General features: G+C 41.4%; 1 protein-coding gene across 1 annotated transcript; it reads right to left on the bottom strand.

Moving 5' to 3' along the window:
- Positions 1 to 2254: 2254 nt before the first annotated feature.
- On the bottom strand, positions 2255 to 21361 carry loxl4 (lysyl oxidase-like 4). The gene is made up of 15 exons (XM_028424078.1): positions 21333 to 21361; positions 20101 to 20448; positions 19003 to 19304; positions 18703 to 18917; positions 12558 to 12596; positions 11987 to 12200; positions 11726 to 11903; positions 8071 to 8225; positions 7822 to 7989; positions 7320 to 7482; positions 6992 to 7235; positions 5998 to 6113; positions 5531 to 5667; positions 3081 to 3192; positions 2255 to 2982 (listed from the first exon to the last, which is right to left on the bottom strand). The coding sequence occupies exons 2-15, from the start codon at positions 20417 to 20419 to the stop codon at positions 2912 to 2914; spliced, it is 2433 nt and encodes an 810-aa protein (XP_028279879.1). The 5' UTR covers positions 20420 to 20448; positions 21333 to 21361; the 3' UTR covers positions 2255 to 2911.
- Between the last annotated feature and the right edge of the window lie 2648 nt (positions 21362 to 24009).

Below are 24009 nucleotides of genomic sequence, written 5' to 3'. Positions count from 1 at the left end.
CACATTTGATATGTTTGAATTTAGTCATTAATTCTTGGACAACTTTTGTGTATTTTTGTTACTGGTGATTTCTTGGTTCCCATGAGAGGCGGTATTTGTGAAGGATTAAGTAAATGTAATAGCTTTGAAAGGGTTTTATTTGAGCAGTTTAGTCATTTTACGGGAAAGCAGATTTTAAGTGTATTAAACCTTGGACAAATCACATAGATACCATAACACAGCACTGCTTTTCTTCCTGAAGAGGAAACATGCTCTCTCCTTTACAACTATTCTGCAGCGTCATGCATTAACAGCAAAAAAAGAAGGCAGGAAGCAGCGGACAGCTTAGTATGTGATGAAGGTTTATTGATTCACAGTAATGATGAATGAATGGATCATGATTTGTTCTTTAACAGAAATTTGCCTCTGACTCAGCCAGTGTTTCTCCACAGTTATCCTCACTTTTCTCAAGGAAAAGAGCTTATCACCCTCATACCTTACATTTTGAGTGTGTAACATAAACATGTGGGTACAGACTGTAACAGAGAAAAAAAAAGAGCTCCAGTTCATTTGGTGTCGTCATGTATGCATCACAGCTAAACACAAACTAAATCACATCATATGAAATGTTATGGTTTACTCTTTAGATGAGGTCAATGTCCCTGAGAGCACAGCTTTGTATGTATATGACTGTAGATAAGCACCACGTAGATCACACTCTCAGCAAAAACTTAAAGCACAACTGGCCATAGAAAGCAAACCCAATGTTATGCCTATAACATGAGTACTCATACAGTAATAATATGAATATGAACCAACATAAGCTATGGACTGGCATATAACTTTAAATAACACACAGACCAGGCCATGGTAATATGTAAAAATCTACTGTACATGAGCACAAAACAACAGGTGTGCACAAACATAAAAGGTTCCAAGCCTCCTCTGTAGAGTCCAAATCATGAAGGCCCTGGTGAGGATGAAGGCAATCTGCTAAAGAAATTAAGTCTACAGTTGACTTTATGAGTGACGCGTCCCTTCTACAACATGTCCTGGAATCTGTCCATTAGAAAACCTTAACAGGTTTAACTGCTACAACAGTAAGCCTAACACATCAAACACATTAAAGGGTACAACAAAATCATCAACGTGTGCTCCATGTTGTAAAGAAAAAAATGGAGTTATATCATCGAAAAAATGTACTCATTCAGCAAAGTGTAGAGAGAGGCGGTATATTTTTGCAGGCCTAGCTTTAGTTAAAATAAGGCTACTGTTTACTGTGTTGAATCGTGAATAGAGGAGTTTATTTTTTTCCTCCCAGACAAACATGTTGTTCTCGTTGGGGAGCAGAAAATGCCAGCTTGTGGTCTCCTGCAAAAAGGCCACTTTGGTAGTAAAAACTGCATGTCTGCATAAGTCTTTCTCCAAACTTCATCCATTTTCCTTCTTTAACTTCCTCTTTCTTTCTTTCTTTCTTTCTTTCTTTCTTTCTTTCTTTCTTTCTTTCTTTCTTTCTTTCTTTCTTTCTTTCTTTCTTTCTTTCTTTCTTTCTTTCTTTCTTTCTTTCTTTCTTTCTTTCTTTCTTTCTTTCTTTCTTTCTTTCTTATAGTGTGAGTAAAGATGGAAATCCAGATTCTTGCTCTTGTTCCGTGATTCCATAAGTAACAATTCCATGGCATTTCTTTATAAAGCACATGCTATAGTCTCAATCTTAACCATAAGTCTAACCAAACAGACGTAATTAAAAGGCTTTTTATATGCTTTCAAAACCCTGCCTGCCTACCACAATACTGTGGTTTTGTCAGACCAGTTTTTCCTCCCATCAGAGAGGCTGGAGGAGAAGAACTGTACAGTTACAGTTGTTTTAATATCTAAAATAAATCAACTATTATTCAGCTACTTCATGGGGTCACTCTTATAATATGTCCTGTTTCTGCCTGGCTATTTATGTTGGAAAAAATATGCTTTCTTTTATTTAATGCAAGCTAACAAAATCTTTACTGAGCATGCCATGTTAGTGTGAAACCCATGAATAAATAAAGTAATAACATACAGCATAAATAGCACATTGAATATTAAAACTAAACACAAACCTTATAGTTCACTTTCTGATATGTAAAACACAATAAAGTCATTTTTTTATCCCTAACCAGTAAATTTGGCAACGAATTGAAAAGGAATTGGGGCGACTCTACAATACTGATGTTTAAAAGATAAAGTGCTTTTTTTCCATAAAAATAATTGATCTCTTCCTATCGATTCTTAATTGTTAAAACCAAAGCAATAATTAAGTAATTGATTAAGAAAGCTTCTCAATATGTTCTGTAGAGCACCTGAAACACAGTGAGGTTAATATAACAGCATACAGTATTGTTAAAGAGCACCAATATTGAAGGAATGCAAAAGCACCATCAGGAGTTTCAATTAACAATTTGTGGAAATAAATCAAATTTTCTCAGATTTTCATATCTTCACACAGCACCAGCCCCCCTGTTGTCTTTCATATATAAGTCAAATTTATGTTAGTAGTCCACATTCACCAAAATCAGTATAGTTAGGGCCAGAGCATCGAGTGGTGCAAAGGCCCTATTGTAATTGCAATTTGAATCTGAATCCAAAATTATTATTATTATATAAAGACAGTAAAAAAACAAACAAAAACAAAATAAAAACCCAGTCTGGCACCTCTTCCACTCCTGTTTGTCATTGGCTGTCTGAGATGGAGAATAGAGTCTCTGCAATGGTCGCTGCTTTGATAAGATGTGTTTGTGAAGATTTTATCCACATCTGCCAAGGAGATGAGCAGGCGCCATGTTGCGTGTTCTCTGTTATCCTGGGTCCCCAAGGTCCCAACGGCTGGGGGGCCATCGACCTCACCCTGAGTAGTCTCTGAGCCCCACTGGTAGGCCTTCGTACTGGACCCTGGGATGGGCTACACAAAGTTGTTAGTGATTTGCCTCTGGTGCTCAAACAGGTCTTCAATCTCTGCACTGTATGCGTCTCCTGTAAAGTGAGGAAATGAATGTTTACAGTCATATGTGAGGAGAAACAAAACATGGAGATAAAAAAAATAAGATGGCTTCACTCCTGTACTTCCTCACCTGCGTGACACCCGTACATGTAAGCTCTGTGGCCATCATATTTGCACCGACACCTCATGACATTGTTCATGAAGTCAGACTCAGCCATGTCCATGGAGGGGTTGACTTCCACCTGCAAAATACCATAATCATGAATGACCTCTCCTTGACTCATGTTAATCTACGACTGCATCACACAAAAAAAGTCTTCACTCTACACGCTGGGAAAGCCATTTTAAATAAAGAGCAGTTGGATGATTAAATTGTTAGAGGCCCTGTTATTAAACAGCACTCGTGGCTGGTATTGTTTTTATAGTCAATCTGTTTCTCATCTATAAAAAGCCCTGTGGGATGACTTTTCCATACAGTAGTCCTATTTGTAAAGATAAATACAACACGCAGTGCTCTCACATGGACTTCTGTGGAGTAACATTTGCTTGGTATGAACTAAAAAACACATGCATTTACTCATACTGGAAGATCTTCTGGTAGAAGGGAAGCCCATTGTAAAAAAAAAGTTTTTATAACTTGTACAAAAACATGTAACAAAGGCTCTTGTGCCCACAGAAAAGATTGACTTCACTACATCAGAGGCTCTGTCACTTATGCCTTTGGGGAGGTTTGTGAATATATGTACCATCGTGCAGCCGAGTGATGGAGAAATCTGCAATTATAAGGCCTGAATTAGCTTGAATTTGAAGTCTGTTGCAACGGAGCAGTTATGCATAAAATGTTTATGTGTCTGAAATCAGTCTTATTCTGAGTGCCTCCATACACGCTACTAATAGTCTGTCATTTGCAGAGCAGCTCTGTAACTGCTGATACAACCATTCTCTTAATCTGGTCTGGTGATAATACTGAGAAGCCATTTACTCTAATAGCTGCTCTGTAAACTGCTACACCCACTTTAAGTACAGGTTACAAACAGCTTCGGAGGGAACGAAGTAAAATTACGCTAAGAAAAGGGGAGAGAATGTTAAAAAACACACTGAATGCACAAAAGCTGTCTCTTAATTTTTCAGTGTAAATTACAGTGTTGGACCCAAGTGCATGGGGCAGGTTCAGCGGCAGAATGCATCGCTCAGTGGGAAAGTGGCTATAAAAATAAAAACGGGGCAGAAGGAATTCCTTGGTGGCAAATTAGCCGTTCCTAATGGAAGGGGGGACTAGGTGCTGTTTGACTAAAGGGAGGCAATGGTTAATTTGGGTAATTGGTGTGTTTCATTAGCACTGGGTGGTTCAGGGCAGGCCTGCTGAATCTTACTGTGAAGCTTAGGATCAGAAAAGTCAGGCATCATCTGCACTTTACTAGATAAATGAAAGCTAGGAGGAGAAGGAGAGCTGCTGTAAAAAGTTGTTTTTTTCTATTCTGCAGCCTTGGTGAGTAACAAGCTTACTGCTCCACTTACTTTGTGTTTTTCTTTTTCCCTTTCTCATTCCTCTCAGTTACATTTGTTCTGTTAACGCTGGCCTCAAGTGACACTGACCTTTTAAACCTCAGCAACTTCCACATTTCTTTCTGTCATTTATCTTAACTCAGTTTCTGTCCCCTATCATTCATTCCCTCTTTTCGCTGTGCTCTAGCAATGTACCACTTTATAATTACACTCCACTCTACATGCCTAAAATACATTCAGTCTGCACATGCCTTTGTATATGTGTGTGTGTGTGTGTGTGTGACATGTCTATTATGAGCAGATTAAATAAATCCAACCCCAATAGAGAGGAGAGAATGTGTTAATTACAAAGACTGAGTGTGACCTCAGACAAACTGGTTAACAGCAATAATTATAAAACAGTGGCTTCCACTGAAACCAGTCTCTTAGTCAGGAGGTAATTGGCAGCACGCTAAGTTCTGAAGTCTCCTGCATACCATGTTGGGATCAGAAGTCTGAAGTGGAAATGGAGGATAATAAGAGATGGAGTCCTTGATGTGTTTTAGTCTAGAGGCCACAATGACTTGTGACACAATGACAAAGAAATGACAGAGGAATGGTTGAGGTGATGACTGTGATGAGGAAGGTCAGCAGGGTTTACTGAAATAGAAACCTCAGCCAGCCACAGGGAGTGCACCTTAGGAATCTGACTGAATGCTACATGTAAAGATTTGTCTGATACCTGTATGCTAAACTAAAATAGCAGCAAGCAGTCAGTTAGCTTAGCTTACCAGAATAAGTACAAACAAGGCCTGATTGGCTGTACAGCTCACAACTATTACTAATACAGGAGTGTTCATGTCTTTGAAGATTAGTCAAATAAACAAGTTAAAAAAAGAGGAAACAACACAATGACTCAACCTTTGATCCACTGAAGTATTTAAAGTTCTTTTGCAGTGCTACATACTGGGGGTCTGTGGTGACCAGCCACCATCTTTATAAAGTGGAGCTAAAGAAAACACACCTGTGGATACTGCATTTGTGTTATTTTTGTAACACAAATGCAAAAAGAGTCTTAAAACAGTGGCCTCTGACCTGAAAGATGTAGTCTCCCGGCCGTACATCTGTCACGTCAACCCACTGACAGTCAATGTCATGGCGATATGTATCCCAGCAGCCCACAGAAATGCCTTGATCACCCATGTTGTAGCAGGAGAACCTCTTCTGAACTCCTAACACACACACACACACCAGCAACATTATCAATCATGACATCAAAGCTCATTTAATGTTCGGCACTCCTTGTTAATTTGAAGAGTCTTTAGCTGAGCCTGAATTGTGCCAGACTGCTCTCTGTATGAATGCTGCCTTTTTCATATGAGCTATTTCATCCATGATGTCACAAGTAAATGGACAGTGAACAAACAACAACAGCAGCGATCTAATACATTAACCACAAAGCAAAAATCTGAATAGCTGTAGTTGAAATATTGATATTAATTTCCTGTCAGTAATGAGCAAGAGGATTTTCAGTTGGGTTCATGAATAGTGCTGAACATTACCATCAGGGCAATACGTGTCCTCTAGACAGAAACTGGCCTTGTGTCCCTCTGCAACCCTCGTGCCATTCAGAGTCAGCAGGTCGTAATGCGTGAACACCTCAATGCTGTGGTAGTGCCTGGGAGACAGAAAGGGAAAGTCCAGGTGAGAGTGTGTGTGTGTGTGCTGGTCTATGAGTGTGTGCTTTTACACTAACTGAACACTGGCTCCCTATGACTGGTATCCTAATGACCTCACTGCTTGAACATGAGTATGGGTGTCACCGTAACACCTCTCACAGAAGCTTGTTTTAGCCTCAGCTTGGTTGAGCTGTTTACTCATTCTAAGTGAATGGAGGTCTTTGAAACTCACGTCGATAGCTCTGATATGGTGTAATAAACTGAGGTGGGCTCCCCCTGTGCTCTGTATTACATGTGACCTGTGGTAACATGGCTGGTTCAACCGTCATGTCCCAAGACATAAGCTGCAAGTCAGCTAATGAATCTGGAGAAATGACGACACTGTTTAAGGCCACACATACATTACTGGTATGTGGACATACAGTCAACACTGTGGGCTACTCACTTCTCTCATCATGACTTGAAAACAATGTTTATTTGATTACAACTAATGGATAAAACAGCAGTGGCCCAGCGACAGACACAGAGTCTTTCTATGTCTAATGACCAAGTTGCCTGACCTTGTAGAACTATATGTCTCCAAGCACAGAAATCACACTTCAGCTTTTCATTCCTGTCAGCAATTGTATGCAATTAAATTAAATATAACTCATATTACTTAATGTGGAGGGAGCATTAATGCACGGAGAACAGATGTTTGTCAGAATAACCACCGCTTACCTGTATTCAGGACACCATTAACCACAGCTTTCCCGCCCACCCCTGACACTTAGCGCGACCACAAGTGCAACCACAGCACCCCACATATAGAGTGTTTAAACTGTTCCATTGCAAAAAGCAATAAAGCACTTCTGTTAATTGCTCAGGGATGCCTTACCTGTGACACTGGTGCCATATCCAGTTCTCTTTGCTTGCTTTGGGTCTGAAATCGGAGCGACCCAGGTTCATGATGCGGGAGGAGAAGCGCAGCAGGCGTCTGTGCCCGTAAGGCCAGTTCATCCTGGCAGCAGATGAGGATAGACAGTTCTCCTCGTTGGCGCACGTCAGAAGGTGGAGGGGTCGGTCTTCTAGGTAGGCTGTCTCCTGGACCAGATGGGCGTCCACAACCAGGTCAGGTGCAGCTGAGGCAGGTGAGAGAAGTGTGTAACATGAGCTGTTAAGTTTTTAATAAGAGGAGAAGATGAGCAGCTGCAGGCTAAGCTTACTGTCTGAACAGCTGACCCCGGCGGCTTTAGTTCCACCTCCACGAGGACAGTGAACGTGGTTGTTGCGACGACACTGTTGAATTGAGAGCTCTGTGCCCACGCAGTGAGTTCCGCTGAGAATCAAATCGGCTGCATTTGGGTCACCGGACCAGTACCAGGTCTCCTGTCAAAAGACGGTATGGGCAGAGGACTGTCAGCGAGCATTATCATAGCTCATTGTCCACTGCAGTGAATACAGGGGCTGTGACTATGGATTGGTCTCTATGTGTTCATTTCATTCAGCCATCAATACTTCAGACACTGCTGATGAGATTTTGACAGATCTTGGAGAAATGATGTCTTTCGCTGCTCTAGTCTAACTTTTTCAAAATTACACTGATTGGTGTAAAAGTGGGAGGGATGGCTTGTTTTTTAGACACTGCTGACCAGAAAAGTTGGTGGCACTACAATTAGAGTTCAAAATAACATGCTGTTATGTAGTGTTGTTCAGGGAGGTTGTTACCTGATGAGCACTGGCTGCAAAGCCCAGGCCGAGCTGTCTGCAAACCACCATGGCCTCGTTGATGCCCCAGTTCTCACTGCAGACTGAGCCCCACCGCTTACGACCCCCAACCTCCATCAGCACCTCCACACGTCCTTCTGATGGGACTCTGCCACCTGCAAGCCGCACCTGTAAATGCATTATTTTTGAGAGATTAGTCAAGCATTATCAGTCAATCTGAATGCGACGTCTGATGATGCTGTGGTATACCGTGTTCTCCGTGCCAGTTTTGGGAACGTTACAGCGTACTGATGCATCCTGGCTGTGTTTGAATGTCCATGGTTGAACTTCCTGGAAGTAGCAATCCAGGATGGAGCGCTCTGATCCCATACATTGTACGCTGTTTATATGAATAGGTCCAGTGCCTGAAAAGAGAGGAGGGAAGATATATAACAAAAATGGACTTAACTGAAAGGCAGCATTTCTTGTGACTGTCTGAGGCCACCCAGCATCAGCCTAATGGCATTTGTAGATGCTATCAAGAAAAGCAGCACACACACACACGCACTGAGGCTCTATACTCTGTGTTGTGTATGCATAAGCATTCTCTACTTGAGCACCAAACCAAGAAAGAGAAGTTCCTATCTCTCATGACATAATGCTCCTTAGCACCAACATCTGCTTCGGGCATCTGTCATACCCCATTACCACCATTCTGTTGCTTTGGGCATAACAACAACAATGTGTGTAGTCCACCCACCTGGGTGAGCAACCAATGCCAAACAAAATACAACTTTCACTACTATATGTTTGTTGTTTAGATAATCTTTTACACAGCATAGAAAATGATGGAGAAAAAGAGGCCTAGGATGTTGTGAAGGTAAACAGCTGCTGCCATAATGATGGCTGGATATAAAAACACGGAACCAACTATGGCTTCAGTGTTTTCTTAAAACAAAAGGCAAAAACTGCAAATTTGGAAATGAGGTAGCATTGAAATAAACACAACCAACACCACAAAAACTGTGGGAAAGAGAAAAAAACCCAAAAAAAGGAAGATAGTCAGGAGCAGATTGCAGCCTAACCCAATCTGTCTCTGTGTTGGTTTTGGTAGATTGTAGGCCTGCGTCCATATTGGTCACCATGCCTGGGTTCATGTTTCATGTTTGAAAAAGACACATCTGAGCCACTTCCGTCTCTATCTACATGCTAAATGCCACAAACTAGTTCCACTGTTTAACTTATCAAGACAGACATGGGGCCAAACTCAAAGGTTTCTCAAAATGAACGGTGACATGCTAAATTTAAACCTTCCTTTGGGAAATCCACAAAACCCAAAATAAATTTCAAGAAACTGGCCACACACACACACACACACACAAATACACACACAAATACACACAGGCATCCAGGGTGTTTTACTCTGTTATGTATGCATAGTACACTATACTTCATGGGCAAAATTACACAGTAAAATAACAATGTTGGTCAAGAAAGGAAATAGAAACATTGTCCCTGTAATTTTACTCACTGATGGTGATGATAAATGCAATGATGATGGGAGTTGAGCGTTGGCAGATGGAGTCTTCACTTTCATTCTCCCTCACATTCAACTATGCGAACTCCAGCATACAGCATGTATGAGTGTAATAATGAAGCATAAATTTAGCATCTTAAATGTAGTATTTACAAGAAACAGGTTGAGTCTGATTACTGTGTAATTAGAATTGGCAGATGCCACTGATCATTTGGAAAGATTAGAAATTTGACTTTAAGGGATGGAAACAGAGTAACATCAGTCACATGCTTGTTGGGTATAGCTCAAATAGTTGGTTAGTGGTTACAAGGGAAACCCAGTTCTCCTCCTCTCTGAAATTACACTCTTTTGGCACATTAAAACATGTGTAGTGTTTTTCTTTCCATCTCTCTGTGTCTCTACCAAAAATGTGCTGTCATCAGATCTGTTTCTAAGCAGCAATCATTTAAGGGAAAACTTAACCCAACCCGTGCACACTGCCTTCAGAGCTACACAAACGGCACAAGGACAAAATTGCACTGTTGCATGTTTTGCACTGTTCAGTGTCAAATTATTACCTTAACTTTGTGAATAAGCATGTCTGGGTGCAGATGGAAGAGGACAGCTGGGATCCAAATAGTGTTCCCATATCATGCACATAGCTGCATATGTGCAAGTGTTTCAACAAATCTCTCGGGTGAGACCACATTCATCCTGTGGTCCTATTGCTACACACTGAGGATTTTTTGTTGTATGTGTTTTCACCTGTATTTGACGTTACTGAGTGTGTCTGTCCATGTTCCTTCAAAGAGTCTAATTAGGCCTTTTTCAGTGACATACAGGCCTGTGTTTATACAGCCTTCGAGCACATGGAAAATTATATGTCACAGTAATATGTTCAACAGGCTTCACGTTATAGAAAGGAAGCTATAAGATGACTTTGAAGTTCAGGCAACCTGCAGTGCCTGAGTAAGTAAGGCAGACAGAAAAGGGAGAGTAGTAGTATACTGTGTGTGTTTAAGTGTGTTTATGGGCCCCTGTTAACCACACAATCAAACAACAAAGACAAGAAGATACATTCATATACAGGCGCGTCTCCAGCTACTTGTAAAACAACTATTTCAGTTGCTCATGTACAATTGTTATTATTAACACATCTACCAGTATTTGATGAAAACTGTTTTAAGGCTCTTTTTTTACTAATTTACAAAGAAACAAGCATGATGCTGACATGTAGGTTTCTGCTTAAATACCAGCACATTACTTTGTTCTGCCTCATCAGAATGAACCTCCTTTTTTATCCTCTTGTCCTACCTATGTATTCGAGAAAGTCCCTCATCATTGTAGAGCTTCTTGCTCTGGTCATTGGCAAGCCAAAAAAAGGGGCAGTGTAGAGCCAGGCAGAAACAGTGTATGGAAACAAGGCAGGAGCAAAAAGACACAGTAAGAGAGCAAATATTTGTCTATCTATCTTATTGAGGCCAATTTTGTGAAATAAAATTAACAATGAAAGATATACAGACTGTGCCACATACAAAAATTTATTTTGGGGGTTAAATCAAAAAATGTGGTCGTCTGATTAAAACCAGATGACATGAAGGCTGCTCTAACTAAACCAGTTTTAGCTCTGATAAAAATTAGAGATGGCATCATCTACAGAAATCCCACTTCAAAAAGTGAAAAGGTAAACGAGACTGATCCATCATATATAAAAATATGTTTTGTGTGATCAGTTGCATAGCTAAACCAGCAGAATATGATCCCACATTTCATCTCCATCAGCATGATTAGAGACTACACCCTAACATGAGGCATGGTGAAGCCGTTCTCACATCTCATAAGGGTGGAGACACCACTGGCACAGCTGGATACAGACTTAATCTGTGAGTGAGTGTGTGTGTGTCATCAAAGCTGGACATTTGAAATTGAAGGAAAAAGACCACAGCACTCAGTCAGTGAATGAAAAGCTTGCTTGAATCAAGAAAGATTATGTATTTGGCTTTAGTTGGTAAATGCCAACATAAACCACCACGGCTTATAGTGTTTCATTTTGTCTGTGAGTGAGTGTGTGTGCACATGTGTATGGTGTTTGGGCAGCTGGTAGCCCTGGCATGGGACTCGCATAATCACAGCTGCAGATACTGCAATCAACACATTTGCAGCTTCACGGGGTAACATACACAGACAGACACACAGACACACATGCCCACACATTATCTGATCTGTCAGGGCAGACGGGTGCGCCGTCTAAGATAAGCAACAGATAAGCAAACGACTGGAAAAGCCTCCCTGTCTTCTCTGGAACACCATGATGTGGGATAAACACATTCAAGCATCTAAATTGCAGACTCAAAACAACCAGATTAAATACAGACATTTTCAGTGCAGCAGCAGCTCTCCTTCGCTTACCTTGACCCATAAAGGCTCCATGCAGGGCATCCTTGGCGGTTCCAAAGCCCAGTTCTCTGCACACCACACTGGCTGCAGTTCTGTCCCACATATGATCTACGATAGTCCCCCATTTCCCATCTCGGAGTACTTCTACCCGACCCTCACCCAGTCTGGGTCCAGCCTTCAGGCGCACAGGCTGTACAGGGCAGCAAAAGGGATGTAACTCAATTTATGCACACACAGTATGATTGTGTATAGACATAACTCTTTTCATCTTACCACAACTGGATAAGGTGCCTGGGGTCTTCCTGAGGAAATGCGAGCAAACTGAGGTCCTGGAACACACTTGACCACTGCATGTCTGCTGTTCTTACAGGGGGTGGGACTCCGGGGGATTGACAGCTGCGCATGACACTCTGACAGGCTGTTTTCAGTGCCCAGACAGTGAACTTTTTCTACCCAGAATCCCTTCTTTTTAGCCATCAAACTTAATCTAGAAAGAGGAGAAAGCAAGGTTTTGACAATATGGTGTATTCTAAAAGATTTGAATGGAGGGCTTTAAGGATGTGTTCTGCAGGTTTGGTCAAAAACTCTGGTGTGACTTCTCTGGTCATTTGAGCATGTGTGAATGGTGCCATCTGAACCTTGGTGTGCAAACATTTTAATACAGAAGTTTATGAGCCTCAAGTGGCTATTTGAGGAACTGGAGTTTTTCTGGCACTTTGTCTTCTTTATTTATAAGTGTGAACACTCTCTTAATGACATTCAATTTATTCCCATGCCTGCATCTGATGTTGTTATGTAATGGCTAAATTCTCACTAAGAAATGGACATTGGTATCTTTTCTTACCTTGTTGATGGATCTGCAACTTTGGTGTCCCATATTTTCCTGAAAAAGAGCAGAGAAAAAAATAGATGTTAGCTCTATAGGCTCTATTCTCTTTCAATGAGTAGTTAACCATGGCTAACAGCAGTAGCACACGCACACAGACTCATTTACGAGAGAAGTAGTCTACTGTTGTACTTCACAATGAATCATACAACTCCAAATATAACTTCTGTATATAAAACCACAGTGAGCTGTGCATGTGGCGTTGTGCTGAGCGTTAGGCATACTGATGGCAGTGACTTAAGAAGAATGTGGTGTTCTTGTCCACTTTCAGGAACTTTACTTTTCCATCTGTTTTTGTTGCTTTATAGCTCCTACAGTATAAACAGTAAGTAAACAGCATGTTACCCCATATTTAAGTATAAAGAAGGGGTCAACAGGAATGTGCTTTGTAATTTTATCAAATATAAGATTCGTTTACATTACCAAACGTAGACCCTTAGATTGCTTTGTGCAATATAATGTAAATGTGTACACACACACATACACAACACTAGATGCTAGACCTTTAAAAGGCTATTAAAAAAACAGCACAAGATATTTTGAACTATGCTGTTGACCTCCAAAGCCACACGCGGTCCAAAGGGGAAAAAAAACATGACATTCAACATCAGTGATGTACTACATTTCTGGGAAAACAGGGTTTGACCAAGCACCATACACAAACAAAAACACTGGCAATACTCTACGCTCAGTGTCCAAGATCCAAGCAGAGATTTATGCACCAAAGAGGCTGGCAGATTTGGGAGAGACGTGCAGAGGAAAGCCTTCTGTTGTTCTCCTGGCAGACACAAAGAGCAGACATGCTACACAAAGTATGCCATGACCTCCTCCAACCACTGCAGAGTGCATGCACCATCACTGACATTCACAATCGTTCCGCCCAGCAATCATACGCTAACAATCAAACAATGAAACAATCAGCTACTCGTAGTTTTACAGACTAACGTGCCTAAAATCTTCATCCAGGATAAAAAGCCTTTTTGTTGTGTTGTCACATTCCCACACATACAGCTGGCTTTAATCAAAACACCTGTTTAACACACTTACACATAAAGGAACTGTTTTTTTCCACTGCCCAGACATTGAAGAAAGGTTGACTGATGCATACATGAATGCTGATTTCAGAGCCTTTTCCGTTTTAAAGAAACAAACATGTCTACGGATATTTATATGAAAGTTAATATGGGTCAATATTTGGATTTCTGACATGAAACTCCTGACATTCCCGTAAAGTCACAGACCTTACAAACAAACTGAGGATGTTGGAATCAAGAGAATCTTTGTTAGTTATATGATGTTATGTTGAGGGGTTGCATGAAGTCATGGGCTCATGCTGACTGCACACTTTCCGGAATCACATAATAACTTGTTTCCTGATGTTGTGTGTACGTTGTTAGTGGGCAAGGAGACCTCCTCACTCTTACACTAAATATATAAACAATCACTCATTAAAACAGTTTTAGAATGGAAATGCAATCCTTTCAAAACTATATCAAACCTGTGACTTGATGAGGAAGAAACACCCCAATAACTCATCATTTTAAATCCTGTGCACGACACTAAACAAAGCCATGTGTGATGTCATGAGACCTGCTGTAAAATGCGGCTGGCTTGTTGTATAGAAATTTAACACTTGCTCTTTACAGTGTCTTAAATTACACTTGTAAAATGTCTTAAATGTGTCTGCCATGTGGCTCTGCAGCACCAAGGGATAGACAGTAGGGAGCACACACACACACACACATTTTCCCATCAGCCAAACATGTCTGTGACTTATTTGTGACCTCACCACAGACAAATCACCTAACCATGCTCCCTCTTCAGAAACCAAAAGGACTACTACACACACAGGCTATAAATGAGGCCATCAGGTCTTTCATTTGACTCAATTACAGCACCGTTTGTTGTGTTTGAGAGTATTTCAATTTATAAATGCTATTGTTAAATAATCTTTCTTATGAATAGTGACTTATTTTATGAACGCACTTCTTTTGTTTTTCACCTCCACAGCATTCATCAGCAAACTGTATCCAGCGCTTGTTGTGCAGCCAAGAGAACAGAAGTTAATTGCAGGGAGACCCACCTGGTAAGTGCAAGCATTACACCATTGTTTGGGTTTCATCAACCTCACACTGCTCATTGACTTTATTTCTAGGTCTGCTGACGTCATGTTAAAACAGTTTTTTTAAATTTAAAGTTCTATAGATTTATGTTGTCTCATCAGTTCTGAAATATCTTTTCTATTATACCTGAATATGTCTAATCACAAGGTGATGCCACGACTTGTCATCACAGAGATCTTGCTCACTGTAAACCTCATGCAGCAAAGCAATCAACAAACTAGGTTCTGGAAGACATTTTCAAAGGGTAATACCTGTGAATAATTTATGTTTTGTGATGCTTCAGCTCGTTCCACTTCCACTCTTTGTCAAAACTCAGGACAGGTAGTGTGAAGATGCTTAAAAATATTATTCCATTACAAATCAAGAGAAATCAGGAACTATCTTGGGGTTATTATCTCTCAACACGGTACACAGACGTTTTAAACAAGACGTCTGTGGTTAATTCTTCATCATCTGTTGATAATTTCATTTTAATTTTAAAAACATCTGGTGACGAGGAACATGAACAAAGATATAGTTATGCCAATATAAAATATTAAGTAAAATTGTTAAGTAAGAATCTTGCTTTTTAAGTAGCAGTAAGATATTTCCACAAAGACTACGATGAACTGATTTAACTCCAAGGCCAGCTTCCACAGACTGTTACAAAAAACAGCCTGAGGCATGCACACGGAAATTAAAAGATGGGAAACAAATTAGAGAGACGGTCATTGACGAAGATCACACAGACATCAGACAGGAAACCCAGATTTGGTCACATAAAATGTCACCCAGAAGCCGAAAAATGATACCCTCATGATGGTAAGCTGAAACGTAATTAAACATAAAATGCTAGTTAAGTCCCCAAATCACTATGGTGACAGAGGAAGACAGACAGCTGCTGACACTGCGGGCAGCGCTGCAAAATCCAGCTGTAATTGGCCATATTTCACACGAGCAAGCAAAAACCTGGCTCGTCTGACTCACATTCCTACCCTTCATCCCCCCCTTCATGTTACACTCTTCCTCCTTCTTTGCCAACCCCATCTTACTCTTTCTCTCTCTCTCTCTCTCACACACAGTTATAATTGGGGGTGTTTTTTTCACTCTCAGCAAAAACCCTGGAGAGCTTTGGTTCTGACCAACTTGTAATTACAGCATCTTCAGAGTTTCATCCAAGAGACACATGGAGCTGAGAGACATGGCAGGATTCAGAATTTCTAAGAATGGACTGAGAGTCTTGCAGAAAAAAAGAGAGGTGTGGGGGTGTCTTTACTAAATTTAGTCAAACTATATAGCACACTCCAGAGCTATTTGGCAACTGGTAAAAAATGGAAAGGCATTACATGAATACTTAACATCTTGTCTCAAACACAATCATTACTTCAGTCAACCCAAAAGGGCAATCCTTTACTCAGGAGAAAAAAAACAACCCACCCAGCTTTTCCGAAAACCAAATACTGTAAAATGACATCGAGTATGTCCCAGGCAGCAAAGACACTGAGGTATAAACCCCTTAAACAACTCTAAAGCCACAGAACACATATTAAGAGTCAACAAATATGTATCTGTTTGGACAGAAAACAGGTACACATTTAGAAACAAACACATCATCATGGTACAGACCAGCTCAAGATCAGCAAAACACCAGGTCATACCCAGGACAGGCAGACCAAGATGTATCCAGTCACAGCCACTTCCATGCCAGAGCCTTATAATTTACTCACACAATAAAAAATGAGAATAATGGCATATGTTCAGCTTCCCACTGTACATTTAGATAAACTGCATTGTGCACTTTGTTGTGGCTTTGGTTACAGATTAAAAGAGCAGGAGTCTTAACATTTCTTTTCTTCAACCTCTGAGGAGGGTTTAAAAAACATCTTTAAACAGCAGATTCTCTCAAGGTTTCAATCCCAGCCCTTCAGGCTACAGCAGCCTTGTCCTCCGTCTGCTTCTTGGTGAGCAGCCAGCTCTCTTTTGTTGCAGCCATACAAAAGCTACTCATCTATTTCCTGTCTTATTTAGTGCTGCTCATCTCTACTTCTTTGCATCTGTACTGTCAAATCTAAACTGCAATAGAAAATTGAGCAGATGCCTGTAAAGCATTGAACCTGGAATGCAGGGAAGCTGTCTCTAACAAATGATCCTGTATAGAGTCAGGTCAGGCAGTTCAATGACAGCTCAGCTTTTTATCACTGAAGATATGATGCCTGATGATTCCCTCCTCCAATAGAAGAATCCAGTTATAGCTTCACTGTGTTCCAAATAACAGAGTTCCACTCAGATAGCTTAATTCAAGGGCAATGCAGAAGTGAGTGTGCTTTAACAGGGACAGTGTATACAGTCAATAAAAGTTAGAAAGTCTATAGAACTAATACATTTCTCTGTCAGCAGTTACAACCTTTCAGTAGCAGAAGGAATCTAGCACCTACAGCACAGAGCAGATGTTGTGGTCTGTCGCCAGTTGAGTCAGAATAACCCCAGCCAAGACAGGGAAGGAATAGCTAAACTGTGAATCACCTATAGCCGGCAGCTGTCCAGCAGCTCAATCCAACTGGGTCCCCCTTCCACTGATGGTCAGACAGTATTCATTCTTGTAATAATAGCAATGGAGTAATTCTGTGCTAACGTGTGGTCCTCCTGTGGTTTGAGAACGGAACCTTCCCAAAAATCAGTATTTTTTTTTCAGCAGGCAGAGGGGAAATGTAAATGTGTGCCGAAAAAAGACACCTAAGTACAAAGCCTAAAGGGGTATATATATATACATATATTTATGTTCACGTCTAACATATTTGTCAGTAAATGAAATAGTGAACTCAACAAAGGCTAAAGCTTTAGGGTACGAAATCACAGAAGATCAGGATTAATAAGACCTAGCCCACTAGCGTTCACGTTTTGCATAGCACGGACCTCTTGACATGCATTAGCCTCCGCTTAAGGCCCCCCCTGGCCTGTCCCTGCCACTAGCATCATGCACCACTGCAAGCTAAGTTTGTATACCGTTAGAATAAGCTTGGACTGGCAGCGAGCCTCGTCACTTTAAGCTTTTAATTCAAGATTTAGATAAAAAGTTGCACGCTACCTTGTTTCTTGTTGCCTTTGGCTTAGCTTAGCATGAAACAATTCCTATCTTTATGCTAAGTTATGCTAATGGCCGTTGGCTCTTTTTTATTATTATATTATTACATAATTAGGCAAATGATGATTATAATATGTTGAATCAGGACAAAATGTTTGGACTTTATATTTTAGTTTTTTTTTAGTTTAATCATATTTGTTTAGGAAATTCTTAGGCTACCTGACTTGAATGATACTTAGGCAATCATACAACATACACATGGGCAGCGTGTTGTAGGAGTAGTGTGTTAAAGTGCAGGAACTTATACCTGACTCAACCCTGCAGAGACTACCCTGCCAATAAGACAAGTCAATCCACGCAGACTTTCATCCTGCTCCCCAATAGCTACTTCTGACTCACACAAGGTATCGATGGGACAGTTAGAGCACAATCAGCAGTGATATTACATCCCAGCATGGGAATCTTAAAGTTAAAGTGGGCTGTTTGTCTGAGAGCTGCAGGCTGCAGATAGCATCAGAGGGAGAGAGAGTGGGAGAGAGGCAATGAGGTGTGCAGAGGTGATTTGCCTAGAGAGAGGTGTGGAGAAAGGGCAGTAGAAAGGGGACAGGGATCCCTTTATCATCATCCTGAGGCTTAGGAAGGGGGGAGGGATGTACAGGGGGACACAGGGGAGAAGTGGCTGGGGAAGAAAGATAAGCTCAGCACAAGCCCTTTACTTAAAGTAGCTCTAAACATGATGCCACTGCTGTTTTTTTATTCTTCAGGATGTGTTTTTATTCATTTAACAATGGGACGAATGGTATTGGATGTTGCCCTTTTGAACCCCAGTAGCAGTCAAGTGTTTGTAGTCTAGTAACCTGAGTTCATAACAGTGAACTGTGATGCTCCTGGTGCAGCTACCAGAAAGAGTCATACTCACTTGTAGGTTTTGACATTGTGCTGAGTAGCTTCTGGAAAACCAAGCATCCCGCACACAACCCGGCTGCTATTGAGGCTCCAACCCAGGTCACAAACTTGTCTCCATCTCCCAGCATGCTTCACTTCCACTACACCTTCTGTGATGAGGCTCTTTTTCTTGGTAGCCATGAGGATGGGACGAAGACGGACCTCTTCAATTCGCACCTTGCTGTGACGCTTTAGAAAGAGGCACCTTACATTTAATATTGCACATTTTTTTAGCAGAGTAACAGAGTAATGTCCCGGACATACACTGCTGTACCTGGTAGTGGTGGTTTCTATGGAACCTGGGGATTTCGTATGGATGTCCATTTCCATAATATCCGTATCCAGGATGCCTGTGGGTGTCCACAGGACCCTGCCATTGAGGTGCAGGGCTGCCATGAGGCCTAGACATGGTGGTGTAGCCTCTGCTGGTTTGTTGACTCAGCCGGCGCTCAGGTGTGCACACAACCCCCAGGTCTTCAGAGTGTTTGCAGTCATTCACCCCCCAACCGTTGTGTTTGCAGTCCTTCAGGGACTTCTCAGAACCATCGCACCGTACATTATCCATCCAAATTGGACCTTGTGAAAGAATAAATCATAACTCATTTATGGAGATTTTCACTGATTGTTCAACAGACAGACTGGGCATGGCATCGGCACAACAACCCCAATCAGTTCCCTTTACACCTTACACTTGACTTTTTACAGGCACGCTAATTTAGGGGTTGCCACCTTAGCGGTGTGTTCAGCAGTAGATACACAGTATTTTACAAGGCAGGGTGCTGTAGATCCTGCTCCCTGAATCCACTCAACCTCTTTAATTTGGATTTAAAAGCAGCTGTAAAGAATGTCCATAAACCACGGCAAGTGTTGCACAACTCTGGCAAGCGAATGCCTGTCATTATTCTAAAACAAATGCTCCTTTTTGGCTCATATATTTGCTCTGCCGCCCTGCCAGGCGACCTTAACGAGACGTAGACTCCAGACCCACAACAAGTTATCTTTGTCACTTTATGATGTTACTTATTTTGGAGTTCTTAATTGGTGGTCTTTTTAAGAAGCCATGCATTTGAGTTGTGGGCCAGGAGCACTGTAGCGTGGAGACAGGTTAGGATATACTGGTGCAGTGCTTCACTGAGTCTAAGGCCTCTAATTGTAATAAGTGTATATCTATCCTATGATATTTAATATTGGATAGTATCAATAGTTCAATAGTGTGGCCACTAGTAGAAATCAGGTGGAGGTATAGTTTCTTGTGAAAATTCAATCGGCCTTTTCAGGACTTGCAGGGAAAGCACAGGTGCAATCGATTCAATTACACATGGCTCTGGTGAAGTTGAATGTGTCTGTGACTGTGTGCAGGAGGTGCTCTCACCCGCTCCTTCTCCATATTTTGCGCTGTGAGCCCACGTTATGCCGCTCTGGAAACCCAGCTCTCGGCAGACCACATTGGCCAGTTTGATATCCACTTCATCGTCGCAGACAGTCCCCCAGGTGTTGTTGTGCAGCACCTCCACGCGGCCTTCGTGCGGTTCTCGCGCAAAGTTGCCCGCCAGTCGCACTTTAGCGGCTGGCGCGCGTGGAGCTCTGCGCTGAGAGGAGGTGGTCCGCCGAGGCTCCGCGCGAGCAGGATGGGAGAGAGACAGCAGAGCGAGGAGGAGGAGGAGGAAGCTGAAGCAGAAGGTGCGGGCCATCGTGACAGACAGGAGGAGGAGGAGGAGGTCTGCGGATAAAGGTTTTTTATAGTTCATTTATGTTAAACCCTCCATTTCTAAGAAAATGTTAAACATTTAAAACCCGCGGAAATTATATGAAAAGTTAAAATACTGTGTGTAATTGTTCATTCTACACAAGTTAAAAAGCCAAAACAAGCGAACAGGAGGCCTAAATATTAAACAGACCAACGGTGACATCCTCTGGACGAAATAGTTTATGTAGTCTGCTTCAAAATACAGGCTCAGCTACAGTGGTACCTTATCTGTTGATAATCAGGGATACAGTCTACACGTTGTTTTTGTGCTCCCGCATTGATTTGAGTCCTTGCTGCAACATTCAGCCTCACAGTGATGCAATGAAAGCCAAAATACATAAAATGAATGGCTCTCATTCATGTCAAACACAGGCGTATAATTATAGACTTTTGTATAGCAATCCACGTGCATAAACTTCCCCCAAGGCTAAGTAACCAGACAGAAACACAAGGGTAGGTTTCAACTGGAGGTTAACAAGTGTCACAGAAAAGTCAGACAGTGAAACACAGAATCACAGGAGTCCACAGGACTACACACACAGCACAGGCAACACCAGATATTTGTCTTACACTATGATTAAATGTAAGAGTTTTAACCAACAAGTAAACAGGCTCTCCAGAATAAACCACACTAATCCTCATGAAGTTTTAAAAAACTAGAAAAAAAACATTGCAAATGTTTGGAAACTTGTAGTTTGCTTGTAAAACAATCCATAGCAGCCATGCCATCCTTTAAAACACCTGCTACACTAAGATGTATTTGGAAGGTAAAAAAAAATAGATGGCTAAATTCAATTTTAATGTTTACAAAGATGAATGATGTGAATGGAGAAGGTAAGGTGAAAGTTCTCACTCACCTGGCAGGCAGCAAATGTGCAGTGGTGGACGTCACTGACAAGGGGAGAGTGACTGAGTGAAGGAGTGTGTCTACTAAAGGCTCTCCTCAGTCAATCCTCCCTTCTTCCCTCCTTCTCCATATATCCCTCCCTGCTTCCCTCTCTACCTCCCTCCTTCTATGTTCTCCTTCCCTGCATGTCTCTTTCTTTCATATAGAGATGTATATAAAATGTTAGTTTATTAGATAGTGATTTAATTGTCTGTGTAATCCTCCAGTAATCCAGAGGAGCTGGCTTCCTCCGCTGATTCTACATTTTGATATATGCTTTTGTACTTTCTTGTTGACATCTGTGACGCTGCTTGAGCCGAAAGAATGAATGAATTAATGTTAAATACTTATTAGACTTTGTCCATTTTAGGTTTTACACCTCTCTTCTCTGATAGGCCAAAGGTCCTTTACACAACCTTACCCTCAGCATTACACACATGTAGGATGAATGTGTGTAAATGTAACCAACAGGAAAGACTCTGGTTCCAGAATAGGTTCAAACATCAAGTTCCAAGTGTCTTAAAGAAGCTCCCTATACCACAGGGTAGATATTTCCTTGTTGAGATGGCCGCAAACCACCAACATCTAAAATAGGCCCGGCCTCACCGTAGCCATGGTGAACGTGACTGATGAGAATATGCCATACCACCCCTGACCAGGAGTATGCAACTGCTCTAACCTATCATCGGGGTGGAGAGAGCACAACGTTTTTACTCATCAGAAACTCAAGAAAAAGCTCTGTTTATGGCTTTCATGCAGGGTCACTTCAGTGCTCAGTCCTGATTCGTTTTTAGGTTTCTCTCTGCTTGTTCGAAACTTGTTTATTTATTTTTGTGTCATTTTGGGAGGATTTTTGGACAAATTTAGCTACATGGAATTTTTTTTGGCCTATGGTTGTTGTGTTGATAAACTGTATTTGAGTTTTCATGTAAAACCTCAGTGGGCACCTTTCTGAGGCAGCAAGGTTTATTCATAGGCATGACAAATGAAAGTCCTGACAGGAAAGGTACAGGAACCAAAACATCACCCTGAATAACATCAACCTGAAAAAGTCCCAGCAGAACAAAAAGGTTTCACAAGTTACATCTGTGTGCATTTGTACATTTGCACATGTAACCTTTGAAGCTGTAATTGAGATGTTTGTGTGTGCCAGTGTTGGTGTGACTGGGTGGTGAGATGGTGTTCCCTCCCTGACTGGTAAACCTGAACAGGAAGAGCAGACCCCCTATTAGCGGGGGCCAAATCAGAGGGATCTCCAAGGCCGACAGGAAGAGGAAAGTGAAAAAAAAAGCAAAAGGAAAGAGGGTATGCTGAGGTTAAAATCTTAAATGAGTGTGTGTGACATGCTTCTATTATTTATGATACACTGTTGCATATCAGTCTAATTAAACTAGACTAGACAGGTGTCCCTGCCTGTGTGCCAATATTTTACAGCTGAGTGGGAGGGTGTGTTAGTGAGAGTATGTTAAAGGGCTCTTCAAGAGCACATAGGACTAAGAAGTATCTGAGAAGAGCAGCTCTCCGTGAATCTCTCTCTCTCTCTCTCTCTCTCTCTCTAGCTCCCTCCCCACCTCTCTAATTACGCCAACCAAGCCGGCTCTGCCCTTACCCACAATCTGTGGAGGCATGAAATAAATACATGCTCTCCAACAATAAACAAGTGCCTTTTCAAACGACAGCACCTCCTCAGGCTCACCCCCACTGCCGCCGCTCCAGGCTTTCATAATGCTTTTACTTTTAAGTGGCTATAGGAGCATGTGGACTCATACAGTATAGAGGATATGCAGTACAGGTTATGGGGTGGAGAGTGCAGGGAGCTACATTAAAGTTGACCTCAGGTCCACCATCAAAGACCATGTTTGCCTTCAATCTGAAGAGGGACAGAATTTGACACTAAGGTTAAAAGAATGAAAAACCTGGTATATAGTATAGGTAAAAATCCTTAGTATGTATTTTTAGAAGCTAAAAAAAATAGAAATTTGCAGTACATCTATGCAATTTAAGATAACTTTTTTACATAAGAGACATGTCAGTAAAAAATAAAATATTTGCACCATTAACTCTGCTCATACATTTCCACACTGATCCAGGATTTAAGCCAATAGCCTAACCTATTAACCTATATACAGATTTGCAGCATATACTTCATATAAATAATATGTTGAACGCCCCTTTAATTTTGTAGCACATTGCAGTCTCACCCTTGCAAAGGTCACACATGCATTTGCAGGTGGCATCAGACACAAGTTCCTCTCTATTTAAAATGTCATATGTGGCGTAATGGTTGCTTTTCCCACACATTCTCAGCACTGTATCCATCTAACGTTGGTCTCAGTGGTTACAGATTCTCTAGTGTAGCTTTCATGCTGACCACACTAGTGTCTACTACTAGTGATGAGAGGGTTACCATATTTCCCCCCACACACCAGCCTGGCCTGCTTTGATTTACTGTGTCAGGAGTTTAAGCATCGAGAAGGAGTAAAAGGCAACATCTTGCTTCCTGGTGACCAAAAAGAGGAAGAATGCACATTACATAAAGGGTTATGTTGGTTGCATATTTTAGTGCAAACCAGTGCAACTCTGCCACCCTGTGGAAGCCAGAGATACAGCATCCTACAGTCAGAAAAAAAATAAGTTCAGAGACAAAA

The sequence above is a fragment of the Parambassis ranga genome, chromosome 15 (genome assembly GCF_900634625.1).
Source record: "Parambassis ranga chromosome 15, fParRan2.1, whole genome shotgun sequence".
NCBI lineage: Eukaryota > Metazoa > Chordata > Actinopteri > Ambassidae > Parambassis > Parambassis ranga.
The sequence above is the reverse complement of the archived record's forward strand: the minus strand, read 5'-3'. Positions and strand labels throughout refer to the sequence as shown.

Coding starts and splice junctions, on each gene's coding strand:
- loxl4 (XM_028424078.1), bottom strand. CDS start 20,419: ATGGCCCGCACCTTCTGCTTCAGCTTCCTCCTCCTCCTCCTCGCTCTG. Junction 18,918..19,002: donor ATAGAAACCACCACTACCAG/GTACAGCAGTGT, acceptor CTCTTTCTAAAG/CGTCACAGCAAGGTGCGAAT. Junction 7,990..8,070: donor AAACTGGCACGGAGAACACG/GTATACCACAGC, acceptor ATGCATTTACAG/GTGCGGCTTGCAGGTGGCAG.